The 22,261-nt window shown below is 37.5% G+C and overlaps 1 protein-coding gene across 1 annotated transcript; it reads right to left on the reverse strand.

Moving 5' to 3' along the window:
* Positions 1–2,229: 2,229 nt before the first annotated feature.
* LOC149823206 (uncharacterized) lies at positions 2,230–6,857 on the reverse strand. Its single transcript, XM_090019901.1, has 2 exons — positions 6,430–6,857; positions 2,230–2,532 (listed from the first exon to the last, which is right to left on the reverse strand). Exons 1-2 carry the CDS (start codon positions 6,855–6,857, stop codon positions 2,319–2,321), a joined length of 642 nt encoding a protein of 213 aa, XP_089876027.1. The 3' UTR covers positions 2,230–2,318.
* Positions 6,858–22,261: the final 15,404 nt, after the last annotated feature.

Genomic DNA, 22,261 nt, shown 5'->3' on the forward strand with positions numbered 1-22,261 from the left:
GTAACCATGCAGGAGAGTGAGAACAGAAAATCGGTAACCATACAAGAAGATTTACGTGGTTTGATCATTAAGACCTACGTCCACGCATGAACTTTCTCTCTCAATGAATCTAGAGAGAGGAGAGGTGGTGTATTTATATTCCTTAACATCATTACACGGTTTTAGCATCCCACGTTTTGTGGGGTATGCAATTCTATCAAACATCTCTCCCAACTTTCTACTATGAAAAGATGTATCTATACTCTTGATAGAATTTGATACATAACTACCTTAGAAGTTTCCTTATTTGATAGAATTTTCCTTATCCCTTAATGTTTCCTTCGTCTGCTTAGTTTCCTCCTAAATCCACGATAACTCCTATGATCTAATCAGAGTCCATTCAATGATTTGAACGAAGCAGTTTGGTGAGACCATCGACTACTTTCTTTCGAGGAGACATGTTTCACCTGAACTTATTTCTCGAATGAAGTGCACATTTATTTCAATGTGTTTGCTTCTATTAAGATGAACAAGATTAACTGGAAGATAAGAAGCACCCAAATCATTGCACCATATAGTGGGAATTTGAACCAAACACTCATTAAGCTTTTGTAGTAGATCCCTGGCCAAACAACTTCAGCTGTCGTGTTGGCAAGAGCACAGTATTCTGACTCTGTAATGAACCTTGATACTATGACTTGTTTTCGAGAGCACCATGACACAAGATTCAGTCCATAGAAAATAGAAAACCTTCAGTGAACCTTCTATCATCAGGACAACCTGCCCAGACGCATTAATAACTCTATCATGAGAGGATTTAATGAGAAAACCATAATCCAAAGTGACCATGAGATATCAGAAAATAAGTTTCACCGCTACCCAATGGACATCTGTAGGCGCATGCATGTATTAACATACCCTGTTAACAACAAAGGATATGTTTGGGCGTGTCATAGTGGCATATTGAAGTGTCCCTACAACACTTCTATAAAGAGTTGGATCTTTAAACTTTGTTCCTGATTCTTCCATTAATGGAGGTGACGGCATCAGAGGAGTTCTCATGGGCTTGGCTACTGTCATGCCAGCATATTTTAGCAACTCATATATATACTTTCTCTAAGATAAGACTAGGCCTGTGCTGGTAGTCTGCACTTAGATTCCAAGAAAATAATGGAGAGACCCCAAATCCTTTAAAGCAAATTCAAAACTGAATCTGGACAATAGCTATGCTATAAACTTATCTGAGTTACCTGTCAAAATTATGTCATCTACGTATATAAGAACATAAACTAAAATACACTTGTTTTTTAAAACAAATAATGATGTATTTGTTTTAGCATTAACAAAACCCAGGGACTGTAAACATTCACTTAGAGGCGAAAACCAGGCAGTGGGGCCTATTTAAGGCCATACAATGATTGCTGTAACTTACAAACATATTTAAGAAGTTTGGGGTCTTCAAACCATGGAGGTTAATCCATATAAACTTCCTCATATATGTAACCATACAAGAAAGCATTTTGAATATCTAATTGTTTAATCTACCACCAGCGATTAACAGCAATAGACAAAACCAGACGAAAATAACATGTGAAACCTAGAAAAAATAAGAAACCAAGGGTTGAAAAAAGTTTTTGACCTAATTTTTTCACTTATGGCCAATACACAGGTGAGATGAGCTACCGAAGGGTTTTAACCAGCATCACTATATTTTGAAAATATCGTGGTTACCGATAATTTTAAATTTTTTTATATTTATATATTTCAAACCCAAAATTTTGTATTTTTTGTATTTTAAAAGCTTTTCAAATTTATTTCTTTATATTTTTCCAAGAAAGATGATACTTACCTTGATCGATACGGGTGACTGGTTTTAACTACTTGGGGTTGGACCATAGACCAAAGCGTCCACCTGAACCAGTTTCCCCTTTTCAACATTAATAAAAAAAAACTCTATCAATGTCATTCACATTCCCATGTTGCTAAATCATACAGCAAGTATTTCATGAAGTGCGGCCCACATATCAAATAAGATTCCATGGCCTGACAGGTACCAACCTACAGAAGCATTAAATGTGGGTTTGCAGCTTGTGGTAAGATCACCAGAAAGAAGGATTTATATAACACCAACGTTTTGATTTAGATTACATGATACAACATAAACAAGACCAAGAGAAGCAATGCTGATACAGAAGGCACACCTCCCATACTAATTTGTTTTTTTATCTTCATTTTCTTAAATACTTTTTCATTTAAAATAACATGGTGAGGACTTGAAATACAAACTAAAGATGTTCTGATACTGTAAATCGAGTAATTCAAGAATAATGAAATTGGAGTCAAGAAGGGACATTGAAGTGGAAAAGCCAGGAAATAACAAAGGCGAAAACCATGCAGGCCAGCAGGAAGTTGAGGAAGCGATGGCCATGCCAAAAGCTCCTTGTCTCTTGAGGAGGTGCAGGAGCAGTGCTTGCTTCATTCCATTGCTCCATGAATTCTGCATTGTCCACCCCAACAATGTTGCGTGCAGTTGAGCCACATATCTCACAAGTCCTGAAGAGAAAAAGGATGTTGGTACATCATTGTACGATGAAAAAGCTCTCTAAAACCATGACCAAATTAACCTCAGCAGTATCTCAAAGATTCCTAATGAGAACTTGCAGTATCTCAAAGATTCCTAATGAGAACTTGAAAAAGGTGAACTAAGAATTGTAATCAAAAGAATTTTTAAGCTTGTTCAATTCAATTCACCAATTTTATGTTCAGTGTATGTAACAAATTGTTTTCTCAGAATAATGGTTTAGAATTAATTTTTGCCGTTTGTGCTTCTTTGAGGTGTTAACACTGAAGAAAATGAATATGTCATATTGACCATTTGAAGATCTCGAGTTTTCGATAATGTAACCAGTCACAAGCTATGTCAACCAGAATTTGACAAAGCTGAAATGGTGAAAAGGGGATGAACATATAAAGTTGCAAGTCCAAAATAAACTGGCATTAGGACCCAAGCTGACAGTGTCAAGCTGTACTGTTCACGTTCTCGTGTTTGTAAGAAATTTATGAATTCCATTTGAAGGTTGACCAGTAGTCCAACTGAAATAGGCCAATATCATGTGCATTTAACTGGTAAATCAATTCGTCCAGTTATCCAGTACACACACACACACATATATATATATATATATATATATATATATATATATATATATATATATATATATATATATATATATATGTGGTCTATTCATGGACTACAGGTTTTTTGGCAGCTTCTGACAAACCTCTTCAATATTAATATCAGAAAGCAGATTGTGTTTTCACTTATGGATGCCACAGCAAGAACAATCCATCATGCAAACGAACATGTTGAAGAGAACTCCAGGAATCGGCACAAATCATGATCATTATTAAAGCCATGTATATGGCTTACTTATGAGTCTACACTCTTCATGTTCCACCCACATAACAAAATGATGAAAAGAGAGCTACCGGTGGAAAGCTCTTGAAAGAGTTGAGCAGCAAGCTGATGAAAACAAATTGAGCACAACCACACCAAGCAGGCCCAACATCCGTAACATGCTAGAATACATGACAGATGGGAACACTGTGCATGATGCAAGTAAAGACATCCCTGTGTGGTTTTCTTCATTATGTGGAGGCTGGAGCAAACTAATTTTGAAGCATGAACATTTGAATGATATGAATGGTCCTGTTTGCTCACCCATTCCGTATGCATTTTACAGTTTCCTAGTAGAGCTTGCCTGTTTTGAAGCTATCTTAAAGCATCTGTTCTTAGACAAGACAAGAAACAAGAACCAATATTGAAAGTATTTGAAAATCACCACTTGAATGGTGCATTCAAAACTGTATCAAGTCCTTGCTCTAGCATAACTTAAAGCTTAGGGCAGGAAACTTCCATAAAATATTAGGACAGGGACAATATCCAGTTACATGAAGTGTCAGCTTGAATGCTATATAGATGCAAGCTCTGATTATCTCGAGCCAGATCAAGCATGATACTTATAAGAGTGAAAGCATATGGCCTTCTGGAGTTTCCAGGTTCGGCAAATGTAAAAATATGTAATTGATCAACCAGAAAATGCATGTCAAAAATATGTTGATACATTCTCATAAATCATTTAACTATTGTTGTTTTTGCTTTTATTATTGATACGGTTCAAGCTATTTGTTTAGTTGAAAAAGATGGGATCTCGCAAGGACCACTTGGTCAAAATGATATGCCACTAACAATTCATCTATCATATACGATATCAAACATAATGGAAACAATTCTTTCCACATATGTTTTTTATTTCACACAGATCACATTTGTTAACTTGTTCATTGTCCTTTCAATAACTGCATAAGGATGCGACAAAAGTCCACAATCCCCTCAATGCATATGCCATTTTTTTTTGAAGGCATTGAACAAAATGTGATTGATGATCATCTTAAAATTTATTATATGAAGAGATATAATAGAATGCTAAGATACATTTCTAGCATGGATTTGCCTCTAGAATGTTGAGAGGCATGCAGAAAAAAGATACTTTTGACAGTGGTGGAGCAGCTAAGGTCCAAATTAAAGCTTCAAACCATTGCCTTTTATTTACTTGCTTGAGTGGAAAAAGACGGGAAAATGGAAGGAGACACTCTGCTTTAAGATTATCTGAAGCTCAGATGCATTTTCTTTTGAGCCTCCATCAAACTAAAACTAGAGCTATTGATTTGGTTGAATTAGGTTTTCACATTGAGGTTTGTGTAAATCAACGATTACTTTTCATGTGTGGATACCAACTTATCCACGAAATTGGATAAGCAGGGATAAATGCATCATGAAGAAACTATAAACCTCATCCCATGTTTGTGGATAAGTAGGTGCATCCAAGCATGCCCTCTGATAAAGACATCATACCTTCAACATGAGTGCACTAAATGCCTCACGTCTGCAACAAACAAAGGTCAAACAATTATAATGAATAGCTGCAAGCTGTGGCTGGATTCAAGCACCTATGCCTTGCCAATATACAAATGCTAAATGCAACTCTGAAGGAATTTATCTAAATAAAAAACACCAGATCTCCAGAAACCGATGAAAATCTTATATATATATATATATATATATATATATATATATATATATATATAGAGAGAGAGAGAGAGAGAGAGAGAGAGAGCATTTTAGGGTCCACTAAAATTTCAACAGTAAATGGGAAATCATGTGGCTTCTGCATATATTGCATTTTCTCAACATTTTTTCCAACTGCATAACTCGAGTTTGCACTAATTCAAGAAAAAATCAAGCTTTGCCCTGCCAAAGGAATATAGAGTTAGAACTGAATCTAGATTACCAGAAAACTTTCAGATCTGTCAAAGACTCAAAACGCACTATTGTGAATGCGATTGACTTTGCTATAAACTGCAAACTAGCTGGAAGCATGGGATCTTCTGTAATGGCACTGTCTAGCGCCCAAGAGAGTTTCACACAAAGTGATTTGCATTTTAAAGGTGGCTTGCTGTACTTGGGGAGAAACCAGTTAACACAAGGATAGAGAACTTCGGAACATTCCAGAGTCCAAATTTTCCATTCCCAGTAAAATTAGACATTCGGTTCTATATCCTTGATTTACCCAATACCTTACCGAAAACAACCTAGCTTTCACTTCCAAAACTCCACTAATTTACACCTGGGTTCTCAATCGAATTTTTCCATAAGCCCAAATATCCAACTCAAAACACATATACACACAAGAGAACCATACACATGGTAGGGGGAAGAAAGAGAAAACAAAATGAAACGACTACAAATGGGCCAAAAAGAACTTCAATGTTCCCCTATATAACTCCAAAGAGAAAGAAAGACAAATAAAGGGAGAAATAACATAAGATGGACACCAAGCAACAATACAGATTGCAAATTGAATTAGAACAACGATTCCATGATTTTCCATTTCAACAATAAGAACTAAGAAATAATTGAGTCAGTCAAACGCAGATATCTTCCAAATTTGATGTTAATAGTGGTAAAAGAAAACTATAAAGCTGAAAACTCCCGGTAAAACACTGGCCGCAAAAGCCACCACCACCAACAAGTCATCATCTCACAGACCAACCTTTGATGACAAAAGGCACTCCATACCTTTCATAAGCTTGAGAACAAATTGAAGTACGCAAAAAGAAAAAGCACAAGCACCACCCAACCCAAAAGAAGGCAACCAAAGGAAAAAAGAAAAGAAAAGAAAGAAAAAGAAGTACAAGAAGGGAAAAGAAAAGGAAAAGGAATACCAACACAAAGAAACAAACAAAATCTTATATGACGAACAAATCAGACATTACAGACCATTCTGAGAAACAGAAATCGGGAACAAGAATAAAAAAAAAATTATGGTAAAAATGGAGTCTTTGGAAGAAATTCACAAAACAGAGAATAAAAAAAACAGAAAAACTTACTTGTTGCCTTTGATTTTGAACCAGGTTTCTGCACATTGCTTGTGGGCAGCAGCAAGATCATTCTTACAAGAACATCCAAGCTCAATGGGCACACCCGACTCTTGATTCTCACTCTCTAAACTAAGGTGACAAATCCTACAATCTCTCTCTACCTTTGCCAAATGCACCTTTATCTCATGACTCGCACCACCCTCTCCCTCATTTCCCATATACACATCTGAGCACTCAGAATGTGGATCCACCACAACAACACCCATCTCAAGATCAGAGACATCGGAGTACCTATACTCTTCCTCTTGAGAATCACCATTAGACTCAAGGGGATTCAAGGAAGAGTGCAATGAACGGAAACTAAGGCTGTCCTCGCTACTATCACCAACAGAATGAAGCCCTTCTTCCAAATCCTCCTCAGGTTTCTCCTCAGCCATTGCCCACAATCAGAATGGAAAGAGAACCCCCCACAGAGGGAAGCTTCAAATACGGCAGTTTTCAGCAGAGGAAAAGATGGCCAGTTTTGCTAGTTCTATTGAAAATGATCAGATGGGTATTTAAAAAATTGGGTAGGGGGTGATCTCCTGTGGACCCAACAGAAAGCAAAAGTTGGTCATATCAATATGTCAGTGTAGCAGAGATTGAACAGCGAGAGAACAAATTTTGCTATGAGAAAACGTAGATGGTGCTGTTGGTGCTGAAGAAAAATAAAATAAAGCTTTTGTAGGGTCAAGAGTCGTTTCCTTCCTTCCCCGGAGACCATAGAGAAGGGGGCTATGATTGGTAATTTGGTATGAACTGTTGTTTCTACTCACCCTTCTGTTCTCGTGTGAGATACGCATCCGTAATTTCGTTTTTATGTTTCTCTCTCTCTCTCTCTCTCTCTCGTGTAAAATCTATGTGACCATACAGAACAAAATCTCCAGGCTTCGAGAAATTTGGTTTCCCTTGATTCAAAAGTTTTTTTTTAAAGGCAAGCTGGAGTTAGGCAGACCCCTAACAGACATCACTTAAGCCCCATGTGGCAGAGGGATTCGAACCTGAGCCTTCAGCTTGGCACAGGACCCCGCTTATCACATGGGTACCACCTCAGTTCGTTTATTTTAAAGTTAATCTCAATTAACTTTACTAATTGTGAATAGGGGTGGGCAATGGGCCGGGCGATCCTATGGGCCAAGTCGATCGGCCTAGCCATGGGCCGGGTTTAGGACAAGGTTTTAGGCTCGAACTTGTTAGTTACCAAGCTGAAACTCATCCCATTATATACGTGGGCCAGACTTGGGTCGGGCCGGCTCGATAGGCCTGAATTATTTATTATTTTTTAATAATATAAAAATAAAAAAATGTTATACAATAACTTGGTAACTATTACTATTTACCTAATTAGTTAGGTTAATTTTATGAAAACTAGAAAGAATTGGATTCATGAGAAGTTGAGAACTTGTTAATTATTACTATTTACAAATGGATTTGGGTTTGGGTTATCCAGGCCCCCGCTGACATTAATGGGTTGGGCCATGCGCTGCTTTTCAAACCCGAGCCTATTAAGAACCGCCCAAAACTGACCCGTTAGTAAACAGGCTGGCCCGATGCCCACCCTTAATTGTGAATGACATTTATTGCCTGTAACTTTATGCTCCCATTAGGTGGATCAAGTGCAATTACATTGCACACTTTGAGTGTGCCGTTGCACCTGACTGAGCTTCATCTTTAGGGTACAACCTATCAACTGGTGGGCTCAACAATAGTTTCTGTTATATTTTATGCTTTTATAAATAATTTATAGTTGGTTAGATTTTTCTCATAAATCAAGCTTTGATTAGGCCAATTTAGAATTTAGTATCAGAACCGAATTAGTAAAGCAAACATGAAAAAAATGTGGAAGAGATCAAGGTTGAATGCAAAGATGTGCCAATAAAGTTGTAGCTGAACATGACATCTTGAAACTCCTCTATTCCAAAAACTAGATAGGAATCTTGATTATCCTATGCTTCTCCTATGCTTCTCACACATTTCTTTCATGTTTCTCTACATGATTCCTATGTGTTTCACTCATGATTTTTTTCCATGTATTTCATGTGTTTTCTTTCATGCTTCTCGCATTCTTCTTATATACTTTCTTTAAATTAACAACCATCATTTTTTTTTTGAGAAAAAGTTAATTCATATACTATAAAATCATAAAATTTAAGAATAATCAATTTTTTATTTGTATTCTTTTTTATTAGTATTTTGTTTCCTACTAGATCGCATATCACTTCTTTTTTATTCCTATTTCTTTTAAATTGATTCATTGTGGTTCTTATAAATTTTAAAATATCTTGCTTCCGATTCCCACATTCGCTTTTTGCCAAATTGTTTGCTCGTACAACCACTATCAACAACTCTTTTTCCTTCTTCTTCCACACCACTACCACATTTCTCTTCTTCTTTCCCTCGACTACCACCACCATTATCTTTTTCTTCACCTTTGTCTGCTGTTTGAATTCCGAATTTGAATATAGTATGGTCATAGGGTCTCACAAATAGAACCTTAAGAGCCATAGGCTCATTAAGCTCATTATAAAATATAATTATATGGCTTTATGGGTTATATGTATCCTAATGAATAGTTATGAAGGGGGTTATTAGATTTTATGAGGCAGTATCTCTTGAATTAAATCCAATCCTAAAAAATGCTTATAAATAAAGATCATGGCCATGACAATTAAAAAAGCTCAACATTAAAATCCATCTCCGTCCGGGGGTGGAGGCGGGGATGGACGTGCACTTTTCCCCGCCCCGCCCCATCCCCACCACGATCCCCGCCCCAACCCTGCCCCGACCACTTTTCCCCACAATATCCCCACCCGCCCCGCCCCGCCTCATCCCCGTTTGAACCGGGGATGGAGGACATGAAACGGGGATGAAGGCGGGGATGGAGGATAAAATCCATTCCCCGCCGGGGGTGGAGGATAAAATCTTGAGGCGGGGCGGGGGTGGAGACCTTGTCCCCCGCCCCGCCCCTCCCCGCCCCACTGCCATCCCTAATTTGTTTCAATGACTCCATTGATACTGGATTTTGAAACCATTAGGTTACACCACCACCACCACTAGCCAGCCACCATGGACAGACAATGGTCTTGTCCATTGGCTGGTGGCCCTTTCTCCACATCCACCTAACGGCTCCCCCTTACCCACCTTCTTTTCTTACCGAAAAGGTCTGACTACAATCTACCATAGGCCAAATTTTGGCGAGCAAGGAGCAGACAGCCATCCCCAACCATTGTCCAGCAACGCTTCTAGATGGCTCATAAAGATGATGGTGGGTTGTAAAACCCTAACCCCCTTCTTCCCATTCTACCTCTTCCCATCTTGGGAGGTGGGGTTGCCCAATTGAACTGGTTCAGTGCAAGAGACCACCCAAAAACCCTCCAACAGAATTTAAGAACTAGTTTCACTCCCCATAACCGGTTATCTACCTTTTTCAACACCCCAACCCAATCTTAGATCCAGTTTGGATACAAAACTCACCAAACCAAGCCCCGTTGAACCCTAATACCTTGTTAAACCTTCTACACTCATTCAACCTAAACTCTCTCTTATACCAATCCATATCCAAAACTCACATTTTTAATTTGGCCCAGGTACTACTTCAAAACCCATCAAAGACTTGGACCCAATTTTAAAATATCTAGATCCACTTAAACCCGATTGAACCCAAAAGCATTTTCACGTGGACTTTCCTTCCTTGACCCAAATATCTTGTGAAGATCTATTTTAGACCTTTCTATACCCATCAATAAACAACAGGGTACACATCTTCTTATTGGGGTATGTGCCCACATATCTTTCCACCATCGGTTCCACCTAATCAACATGAATCAGATCTACATCTTAAAAAAGTTGATTTTGCTCATTGATTTTTGAAAGTTGTAGTTGATTGGAAGAAGTTCAATCGGGTCTTCTCCAACCCAGAGAAAATGATGCAGGAGTGGAGTGGGGCTTTCAGTGGGTTTGGGTCTGGGTCAAGCCTGAAAGCCCTAAAAGGTTCCGAATTGGGCCGGACCAAGTTGGCGCCGTGTCGGGCCATACCCAAACACATAGAGAGATTAAAGTGCATTAAGATTGTGACCACTTAATTAGCATAAGAAAACTAATGACATTCAACAACTCTGATCATTATATCTAATACTATTAAATATGCAAAAACATGGCAAACAAAAACCTTGAGTTATTACAATTTCTAAGTTCTACTGTGCAGTGAAAGAACACCCTTTGTCTCTCAAGCAAATGTTGAAAGAGAAAGAGTGTCATCCCCACTTATATAGGCTTTTGTCTCAGAAAATTACTCAACCACCCTGTTAATCTCTAACCTATTTAAGCCCAAGTTCCAACAATATAGAATGCACAAGATACTTTTTAAAGGGCATTCTTGTAATTCAAAAAGTGAAATCTTATTTAACTATCACACTTCATATTTTTTTTCGACCAAGAAAGTTGGGGTTAGGCAAGAACCCTGCCTGTTTATTGAAAACAAAACGATTACAAAGAAATTTACAATGGGGAGGAGTCCAGTAAAGACTCATATTATACCGCTGACGATTAGTGTTCGCAGTGACTATTCTTGCAAGAAAGAGAGCGAGACCATTTATATCTTTATGAACATATCCAACCTTAACGTGAGGGTGACCCAACAAAAGATATACCAGATACTCCATACTTGGGCTATGAGACCGGTTGGGTTTCCCTTCTTAGTGGGATCCATTGGTTCAATGCATATTCAGTATAGCAGTAGATTTTTCAAGCACGACGCTTGATTTTTTTAAGGACGATTTTCGTATTCGCTGGATAGTGATTTGTAGAAGTCCTCTCAGCTGAATGATGATTCAGCTATTCAGAGTTTGAGGATCAGCAATTTGTCGATGACAATTTATGGTGAGTGCGTTAAGCTGCATAGTGATTTATGACAACAACTGAATAATGATTTGCAGTATCGCTGAATAGCGATTTGTGGTATTGCTGGATAGCAATTTGTGGTATCACTTCAAATGCATTGTAACTTGTGAAAGACGTTTAGTCTTCTCACATTAAATGTGGGTCTCATCCTCTATTTAAAGGTTGGTGGATTAGAGGGTAGAGAGAGAAACAAGAGAGCAGAAGAGTGTGAGAAACATTTTTAGGGCACCAAAAGGGTGTGGTGAAAACAAAGCAAGAAGTGATGCTACACTTTTTTCAGGACAGCTTCGTGAGGCTGGTTCTTCAGAGTATTTGTTCTTTGTTCTTCAGTGAGGTATATCCTCTTGTTTATTTAGTTACACCTTATGTGTTTGTAAGGTTTATGCCTCTTGGTCACTTTGTAATATTTGTTTGAAGATAGTGAAAGTTGCTGACCTATTGGTTGCCGTGAACATATTTCAGATTGAGAGGAAACCACATAAATCGTTGAGTGATGTTTTTGTTTTCGCTGTTGGTTTGTATTTTCTTTCACTGTCATAGTCGTATTGTTTCCATCGATTCACACTTGTGGGAAAGTTTTGATTCGTCTGTTGTCCATTGTTTTTTCCCAACAGGACCCTCCCCCCTCCAGTGGACCACTGATGAGTGATACCTGATCCTTTCTAGAAGCTTCAATCATGATGTTCAAATCAGTGAAAATTCCACTAAGTACATGAACCCACATTTCAACCTCTACTTGAAACTCTGCTCTGTTAACCACCCTGCTTTAAGAAATCTACCTTGATGGTCCCTTAGAGTTAAGCCAAACTATCACCTGTTATTAAAAAATACTGAACAAGTTTAGCTTGACCTAGTGTAACGAAGGTGGGGGCCAGCTTTGAATTACGCCAACGCCACACAACATGGTGATCCATAGACTTATTCTGCTTTGAATTGCGCCAACGCCACACAACATGGTGATCCATAGACTTATTCTCTGAACCTAACCTATTCTCTAACTGGTGCATAGCATATTTTTTTTTAAATTGCATGACAGGGAACTTCTTGTTTTAAAAAATGATAAGGTTAGGCAGGTGTCACAATTTTCAAATTACTACTTGACACCAAGGTTGCAGGACCGAGAAGAATATAGGTATGGAAAGGGAAAGCAAGAAGCAATGCATTTTAAAATGTATAGGAAGTAAGAAGTGAGGAATAAAACAAAACATTATAAGAATTGAATGAGAATAGAAATAAAATGCAAATAAAAACTAAAATAAAAGTGACTTCTTAAATTTTTTAGTGCAATAATTAAATTTTTAACAAAATTTAAATACAATGATTGCCAATTTAAAGAAAGCACATGGAAGTGAGTGAAAAGCGCAAGACCAAACACAAGAAAACATAAAAAAGTAGAGTGAAAAAACATATAAGAAGAATAGATGAAGCGGGTGAAAAGCATAAGGAAAAGAGTGAGAGAATCAAGATTTCTATAAAAGCGAGGAGTATCACACTTTTGAAGTGAGTTTTTGAAAAGCAGCTTCTAGTAACTATGCTTGAAACGCTAACAGGCAAGCCCTGTTCAAATGGTTGGGTTTGAACCTGTGATTTCCCCATCTCTCAAGAGAATCTGCCACCCATCTACTTTGGAAAGCAAACCTTCCAAACTGGTTTACAAATATGTTTCAAAATCCTTAGAGTCCACCGAAATTGAATGAACAAATGATCACCAGATTCTTCCTCTTGTTCACAAAAACAACATCGACTAACTACCTCCATCCCCATTATTTTAAGCCGATCATGAGTAAGGAGTTTCCTATTGTAGGCAAAATAACGAGTGAGAGCTGCCCGCTGATTATAATGTCCTGAAAACCAGATAAGTTTTGAATAGGTCTGTATAGGGTGGTGGTGCCTAATGAAATCCCACGCAACCTTGGTAGATAAGTCTGAGTTACCATGCCCACTGAACATGGTCATTCAGATCAGATTGAAGGGTCACATTTTCTAGATGATCACTCTTCCCCCACATGTTGGACCACTGAGCTAGGAAGGTCATGATCACCTCCCAACCTTGCTTGGCCAAGCAGGTTGAATTATAATCACGAAGGGACTTGTTCCCCAAACCACCACCTTCTCTTGGTCTACATACTTATCTCAGGCGATCAGATGAATATGACAGTTGGATGGAGAGTCGTACCAAAGGAACCTTGTTCATAATTGTTTCCTCTTCTAAATAACAACACTAGGAAGAAGAAACAAAAACTCAAGTAAATAGGAAGGCTGCCAAATATGAGAGGGTGTTGTGTGTTCTCCCCCGAAGATGCACTGTTTGCTAAAGTGCATGTTCGGGGGTCCGAATGAGCGTCATATATATATATATATATATATATATGCACGTGGGGCTCGTATTTCCGTGTGTATCAGCATCACTTAGCATCGGAGTCTAGTGCAGTTGCAAAGACTTAAGTACCCTTTCTTGCTATTCTTGCCATGAAACGACGATTCAAGAAAATAACAAAAATGTTCTTTATTTAAAAAAAGGAAACCACAGTTCGAGAAAAAAACAAAAATGTCCTCCATCTAGAAAGTCGAGGATGATGTTAACTCTTCAAGGTCCAAACAGTGAAACGAACCTGAAGCGCTCTTTCTTTCTTTTTTGTTTAAACTTTCTGTCGTCATCTTCTTCTTCATTCCCCGTGAAACACCGTAAAACTCTCTCTCTCTCTAGAAAAGAAATTAAGGGAGGCAAAGAGCCGGCGATCCGATGGCGATGGTTGTCATCTTCCTGTTAGCAGTGGCCAAAATATTGCCCTCGTTCAGCGGGCAACCGACTACGGCGGCCCCTCAGCCACCTTCGTGGGACACCTATAATAGAATCTTCCTCCAGTACACCGACAACAAAGTCTTTCAAAGTATAATTCGTTTACCCCTACGTCGGCAATACTTCCAATCAGGGCTATGCCTTCCAGGCCACCCTGACGCTGCTCAACATGGATGTTCGCACCCTCAAGTCCTGACGGGCATTCATCGGGTTCTGGCACCGCGAGGTCCTCATCTCGACCTCCAACATCATGTTCTCCGACATGACCCACCTCCCGCCACCGTCGAGAATGACACGTTCCTCTACGGCTTCCCCATCACGAACCTCAAGACTGCCATCGAGACGGCTGACGACTACAACCTGATCACGGCCAAGATCGTACGTGCTCAAGGGGGCGGAGTTCGGCATCGCGATTTACGATTTACACACAGTAGCAATTTATGAAAATCGTGTAGCAAAAATAAATAAATAAATGGCAAATCGCTATACGATTTTTATAAATCGTTATATCGAGTAGCGATTTACGAAAATCGTGTAGCAAAAAAAAATGCAAAATTGCTAAATCGATTAGTGATTTATGAAAATCGCATAGCAAAAAAAAATTGAAAATCACTAAATCGAGTAGCGATTTACAAAAATCGCATAGTAGAAAAAAAAAATGCAAATCGCTACGCGATGTTCGTAAATCGCATTACAAAAAAAAGGCAAATCGCAACATGATTTTCGTAAATCGCAACACGATTTTCATAAATCGCATAGCAAAAAAAAAAATTATCCTTTTCTAGAATCGTCGTTTCATGACACCAATAACGAAAAAAGGGTGTTACGAAAACTGCGAGCAAGAAACAACGGAAGAAAACAATAAACAAGAACGATCAAACAAAAAACAACAACATACAAATTTATGTGGAAAAACCTCCCCTCAAATCCGTGAGGGAGTAAAAAACAATGGCTACCTAGAGAAAAAACTTTATTGCTCTTTTTCGACAGTTACAAGAGGAAAAGAAAAGAAAGAATTTATACAAGGCCAAAAAAAAATTTCTTTTGAGGGGCGCTGCCCCCCAGAGACCTCCTGCCAAGGGCACCCCCCCGCCCGTTGAACGCGCAGTAGGATCCGCGCCGGGGGGAGCCCCTGGACCCCCCCTCTCGTAAGGGCAAAAACTTTGAATCAGCCTTCACAACTCCTCAAGTTGAATCATGCTACAATCAGTGTGCAGGTCGGTCGGTGCTTGATGGAGCAATGTAGGATCGACTGCTGGATGTGCACATAGGTAGAAAGAGAAGGGAGAGCAAGAGGGTTGATGTTCATGGCCTTTGGGGGGGATTCCTTTCTCGGATAATCCTGCAGTGCAGGGACTGAGTCTTAAATAACCATCTTCGGGGTACTTAAGTCTTTGCAACCGCTCCTTTTTTAGAATCGTCGTTTTACAACACTAATGGCGGAAAGGGTACTTAAGTCTTTGCAATCGCACCGGACTCCAATGCTAACTAATGCTGAAAAACATGGGGATACGAGCCGCACATGCTTACATATGTGGCGCTCATTGGGACCCCCGAACAGGCAGAGGGGGCGCAGAGGGGGCATATAACCTGCTTCGGCCAAATACTGTTTTAAAGAGAACCAATCTCCCTGCCATCTAAAGGGACCTGCTGCACCAATTCTGAAGTCTACTGCTAAACTTCTTCAATAAAGGTTCACAAAGAGCAAGGCTTAGGGAACCTTTAAATAAAGGAAGCCCCCAAATATTTAATATAAAGCTGAGTCTCCTACCAATCACTGAGATAAATATTAAAAGGAGTAAACACAGATTTCCCTAGACTAACAACAAGACCCAATTTCCCCTTTGAATCATGAATGATATCCAAAAAATTGCCAATGGATCTCTTTTGATCACGAATGAAAAATAAGGCGTCATCAGTGAAAAAGAATGGCTCCAACAGAAACCCCTGACAGACACATGAAGAAACAGACCTTCAGCCTCAGACGACTAAGTCTCTCCATGACCAGAAGGAAGAGGAAGGAGGAGAGATGGTCCCCCTGCTTCACCCCACTACTACTGGAAAACACGGGTCCAGGCTCCCCATTAACCACAACCACAAATCTAGGCATGGATACACAACACATGATACAGTGAATCCAAATCTCTGCAAACCCAAAACGACGAAAGCAATCTTTCAGAAAAAACCAATCCACCCTATCATAGGCTTTAGCAAGATATGTTTTGAAAAGAACAGACGGAGTCTTACTATTAGCCATAGACACTACCAACTCGTGGGCCATAAGAATACTTTTCTGAATGTAACGACCCCTTAAAAAAAGCTCTTTGATTTTATTTGAAGGACGGGAGTCATTCTCGTCACTACTTAGTGAAAATTTTGTACAAAAAATTGCACAAACTAGTGGGACAGAATTTGGAAACGATCTCCTCATTTTTAGTTGTTGGAGAAGACTTTCATTCTCTGATGAAGAGACAATAGGATCCATACACCCATCAAAAGAACTACGGTCCACACCCATCCTCCTTTTGAACCCAATGAATTTGCTTCTTCTGCAAGTTTCTGGTAGCCAGCATTTGAAATGGTGGGTGTTCTGATCTTCGTTGATCCATCTACATTTTGTGATCTGCCGACAGTTAGCTTCCTCAATTTTCAAGATCTCATAAAACCTTTCTTGTAAATTCATTTCTCTGTCCATCAAAACTGGACAACCTTGAGAAATGTGAGACTGGATATCCTCAATGGCAGCCACAATCTGGGCTTTTCTAGCCTATAAATCACCAACCACCTTTTTCCTTCACTCTCGCCATTGATGACACCAATGCCAGTTTTGACACCACTAGGAACGAGTATAGATGGGGTGCAATCACGTGGCACAAAATTTATGCATTAACCATCTGATTACCCTTCATCAGGCTTTGAGCCCCACAACTGACAGCCCTGTCTCAAGATGACAAGGTGCTTAATGCACAAATATTTGTGCAATCATATTGCACCTGATCTTTTCACACTCAGAACATGGGACATCCTCTGATACGAGTGGACAATACACTTCTAATCACTTACGAACACCCTGGAATTTGTCATCATACAGAGAAAAACTTAAATGGCCGGGGTGTTTTCATTGAGGTAACCATAAGAGCAGTATGATCAGATATTGACTTGAGCAGCAGGGTCACATTTCATATTGGCTCTACTAGCGAGTGCTGACAAATTTCTTAGGGTGACAAGACAGAAAATTCGATCTGTCGAATAATTTCTTAAGGGGAAAAGGCAAAGAGAATTTGACGTGGGGACATCAGAACATCCCATTGGCATCAAGAGACAAGAAACATGAAGGATGTTGTTTACTGGGTGTTAAAATAAAAAAGCCAGGCAAGTAAAGTGATTTTGTTTGAATACCCCTTTTCCCCAGGAAAAACACATAACCTTGTCACCATATATAGCTGTCCCTTATCACAATATATAGCATCTAATTATTTCTGATGATAATACATCCTAGACCCCACAATATTATTCCCCTTGGTGATATTTTGCAATACACCAAGCACAAAAAGCTACACTTGTAACAATTATACTCATAATCAATTAGTTTTCCTTTTCTTGCCGTTCTTTTTAATTTTTACATGTATATGTATATGTATATATATATATATGTGTAAATATTGATTATTAATGAAGGTAAAGATAGAAATTACTTTTTTCTTCAAAATTTTTATTTTTTTTAGATCAATGTTAGAGTTATGATAGGATAAAGGTTGGGTGGATGAAATGGAAGAGTGCAACTGGAGTGTTGTGCGATCGTAGAATGCCATTGCGGTTGAAGGAAAAGTTTTATAGGACGACTATTAGGCCCGCTTTACTATATAGTACGGAATGTTGGGCTGCCAAGAGACATCATATTCAAAAAATGAGTGTAGCTGAGATGCGTATGCTGAGATGGATGTGTGAAAATACAATAAAAGATAAGATTCAGAACGAGAAGATACGTAAAAAGGTAGGCGTTGCACCCATTGAAAATAAGATGAGAGAGAATCATTTACGGTGGTTTGGACATATTCGACGAAGGCCTAATGATGCTCCAGTTAGAAGGATGGAGAAATGGAAAAATATATTAGTTAAAAGAGGTCGGGGTAGGCCTAGGAAGACATGGATGGAGGTGATAAGAAAGGATATGAATGCTTTGAACTTCACCGAGGACATGGCATTGGATAAAAATGAATGGAGGAGAAGGATTCATGTGGAAGACCCATAATGATTTTCTTTGTTGGTTCATATCGCCGACCCCAATTGTTTTGGGATGAAGGCGTAGTTGTTGTTGTTGTTGTTGAATGTTAGAGTTATGATCTACATGGTCTTTTTAGTAGAAAACTTGTTTTGAATATGTGATTATGATAATTTATTAAGTTTTTAAAGGTGTCCAACAATCATCAGCCCATAATATGCCAAAATTTTATAACTCAAAATATCACATTTTTATATTAGAAAAGCATGATCCAAGGCTTGATCCTTAGCAAACAAATCATGTTGAACACATCTATGTGGTTAGATTGAGTCGATACAACTTACACATGATTTCTAGCTCATTAGTTCCTTAATAGCAAATATTTTTTATATATATAAAGAGAGAGATTCTTTGTGCATTGGCTAGGAGTACACTAGCTAGCACTCAGGTTAACAACCTCTCTTATGCTCAATCTAACATCATAAATTGTTTAGCACGATTTTTTTGATAAGGGTCATGCGTTGGCACTTTTTATTTTTAAGTAAAATCATGATTTTTTGAGTTGTCAAATTTTGGTGCGTTGTGAACCATTGATTTTTTAAGCCCTTGATAATTCTTATTTGACATTACAATTGCATGATCCAAAACCTATTTTTTACTAAACAAAATCATGTAGATCATATACTTTGATCAAATATTTTTTAACCATTTGATATAAAATCTAGACTCTTAATTTTTAATTTTTGTTTTTTTTTAATATATTTGAATATTAAAATTTATTAATTTAAAGAATATTTTAAAGTAAATAAACTATGTTAAGTTAATCTGTCTGGTCAGACTGAAAATGCATGAGTAATGAGTGCATTACTTATGGCTACCAATGTTGTGGTTAGAGTGTGAACTAGGCATTTTTTATGCCTTTTTTTTCAAATCCGACCCTGCATGTACGTTTAGCACAGTTCCTTTGCAAGGAATCAACTATTGGGTTATGTTTTTTTTTTTAAAAAAACATGATTTTTGGTTGCTTTGATATTTACAAAAATTTTGAGCTATCAATTTTCAAGCTTTAAAAAGTCCTATTTATGCATATCAATAAGATGATTCAATAGATATCCCTTTAAAGATGAGCATATATCACATTCATAGGAATCAATAGATATCACATTCATATGGTCAGATATAAAAAAAAACATGAAAATCTTGTTTTGCACTTCAGTCTCATATATATATATATATATATATATATATATATATATATATATATATATATATATATATATATATATATATATATATATATAGAGAGAGAGAGAGAGAGAGAGAGAGAGAGAGATGCCTACCCTGCTGGGTGAACACCCAGCAGATGCGCACGGCACCCATCCTGCAGCCATTTATTTTTGTGTTGCAAAAAGGCAACAATTACCAGCAAACAAAACGACGCTAAAGGGGTTTTACTAGCATGTGTGTCCATTGGGTGCCTTCCAGTAAAAGGTTGTCCGCTAGCCCCTTCTTTCTCTCTCTCTCTCTCTCTCTCTCTCTCTATATATATATATATATATAGTGTTTATATTTGGTACAAATGATTGTACATACAATCTAGTTTGAATCTCACGGTGCAAGTTGTTTTGACACAATCTAACCTCGTAGATGTGTTGAGCATGCTCTATTTAGTAGGAATCAACTCTTTATTTGTGTTTTTTCAACTCTTTTTAGTTGAAAAAAATTGATGCCTTCATAGCTGTTGTTTTTTGGATTGCCCAAAAAACATATAGGGTGATCCAAAAGTTGTTTCCCACTAAAAATAAACATGTAGATCTGGTGCTAGACATGAGAAATAAACTCAAACAAGGAGGTCCCACTCCATTTGATAAGTCATTTGCACTTACAAAAGACTAGAAAATCTTGGCATGCATGCACACACACACACACACATATATATATATATATATATCCAATGGGAAACCCTTCCAAACCTTTCCAATGGATTTTTTATTGAATTTTTGCTGTTTTTTTCAAAATTCTAGCTAAACAGATGTGATCTATATGTTTGTTTTTATAGGAATAAGTTCTTGGAGCATTTGATTTCAATGCATGAATAAGTTTTTATAATTTTCATAATTTTTGAGGCTCCAAATATAATTTTTTCTATCCAAAATTCATGACTCAAGTGTTGATTTACAGTAAATAAAAAATTCTGAGCACATTTGCATGGTTAGAATTAAAAAAAAAGATACCAAAAAATTTATATTGGAAAAGATTGGGAGGGGTTTCATTGGGGCGGTTTTCATTCCCCTATATAATATATATATATATATATATATATATATATATATATATATATATATATATATATAGAGAGAGAGAGAGAGAGAGAGAGAGAGAGTAATGGGTCGGTGCTAAACGGCATGCTAAATAGATTTTTTGGGCTTTTTTCATTTTATTTTTAAATTTTGACCATATAAATGTGATCTATGTACTTGATTTTATAGAGATCAGCTCTTGAAGCTTTTGGTTCCAATACATGGGTGGGTTTTTATGAAATTCGAAAAACCAACGATCCAAAATCTTTGTAAAATTTTGAGGCTCTAAATATCTTTTTTTTTTATCAAAAACACATGATCTAGGTATGGATTCTTAGTAAATGAACCATGCTCAATATATTTATAGGGCCGGAACAGCATAAAAAGCACCCAAGAAGCTGAAAAACCCATTTAGCACGCGGTTTAATATATATATATATATATATATATATATATATATATATATATATATATATATATATACAAAAGACAAGTAAATTGTTATAGAAGGGGCCTTGCAACATTTTTTTTAGCTACACAATGTTCATGTCGATAGGGTGGTTGTAAGGGGGGCTACACAATGATGGGCCACCAGATGAATGGCGCCAAGTCTTGCTCTGAAATAATGATGGTATACAACCACTTGAGCGATGGACAAATGTATGTTGGCTGAGCCTTTGATGTGGACCTTCAACCTTGAAAAATCCAGTTATTTCAAATATATCACACTTGTTTGTGGTTGATGTTTTGGCATGAATCTGATTATTGATAGACATGGGTTTGCAATTCTCAAAGTTGGTGCTGTGGGTCAAGAGGTTGTCTTTAGAAATTGATTTACTATTATAGGCACCAATTATTGATTGTTGAACTGTATGGTAATAAGGATTGGATCATTCGACTCACCTGGAACCGGATCCTGATAATGACCTAGTGGTCCCGGAATTATTATTGAACCTGCACTTTTGATTTAGATCTTATATAAGTTGACAGGTAATCCCAGCTGTACAGAATCGTAATAAGTATATAGAGACTAATATTGTACCACAAATAACATCACAAGTGTTGGTCCTAAAAGATGGAATGTTTAGTTTTTTTATCACTCAAAATTAATTTATTGAGAATAATGAGAGCATCTCTAAACACTCAAAGTTTCATATCATAAGCCAGTTTTTAAGAAACTGCTTGGTTGAAAGAGAATGTTGTTATAGGGGAATGATACCCGTTGTTAATGGATTCAAGTGGTTTGTTCATAATTAAGTGAATACAAAAAAAAAAAAAAATCCTCTAAAATACAAAAGAAGAATCTATTCAAGATGTAAAAAATGAGAGAATATTCTGTTCCACTGGTTATATTAAACAACCATTATATGAGATAAAAGATGCTGGACCACACATAACTGTTTTACAGTGCAGTCATTTACTATTCATGACATAAAATTGGTTATGTCTAAAGTTGTTAACTAGACAGAAATTTGCGACCGATTTTTTTCTTAAAAAATTTATGATGGATTAACAACAGAAAACTATCTGTCACTAACATTCAAAATATTTACTAAATTAGCGACCAAATTAACGACGAAA

The sequence above is a fragment of the Nuphar pumila genome, chromosome 10 (assembly GCF_984573655.1).
Source record: "Nuphar pumila chromosome 10, dmNupPumi1.hap1.1, whole genome shotgun sequence".
Lineage (NCBI taxonomy): Eukaryota > Viridiplantae > Streptophyta > Magnoliopsida > Nymphaeales > Nymphaeaceae > Nuphar > Nuphar pumila.

What these genes read in the sequence shown, in the direction of transcription:
- LOC149823206 (XM_090019901.1), bottom strand. Translation starts at nt 6,857, where the DNA reads ATGGCTGAGGAGAAACCTGAGGAGGATTTGGAAGAAGGGCTTCATTCT. An exon ending in TTCAAAATCAAAGGCAACAA is followed by an intron (nt 2,533 to 6,429) that starts GTAAGTTTTTCT and finishes TTTTCTCTTCAG; the next exon opens with GACTTGTGAGATATGTGGCT.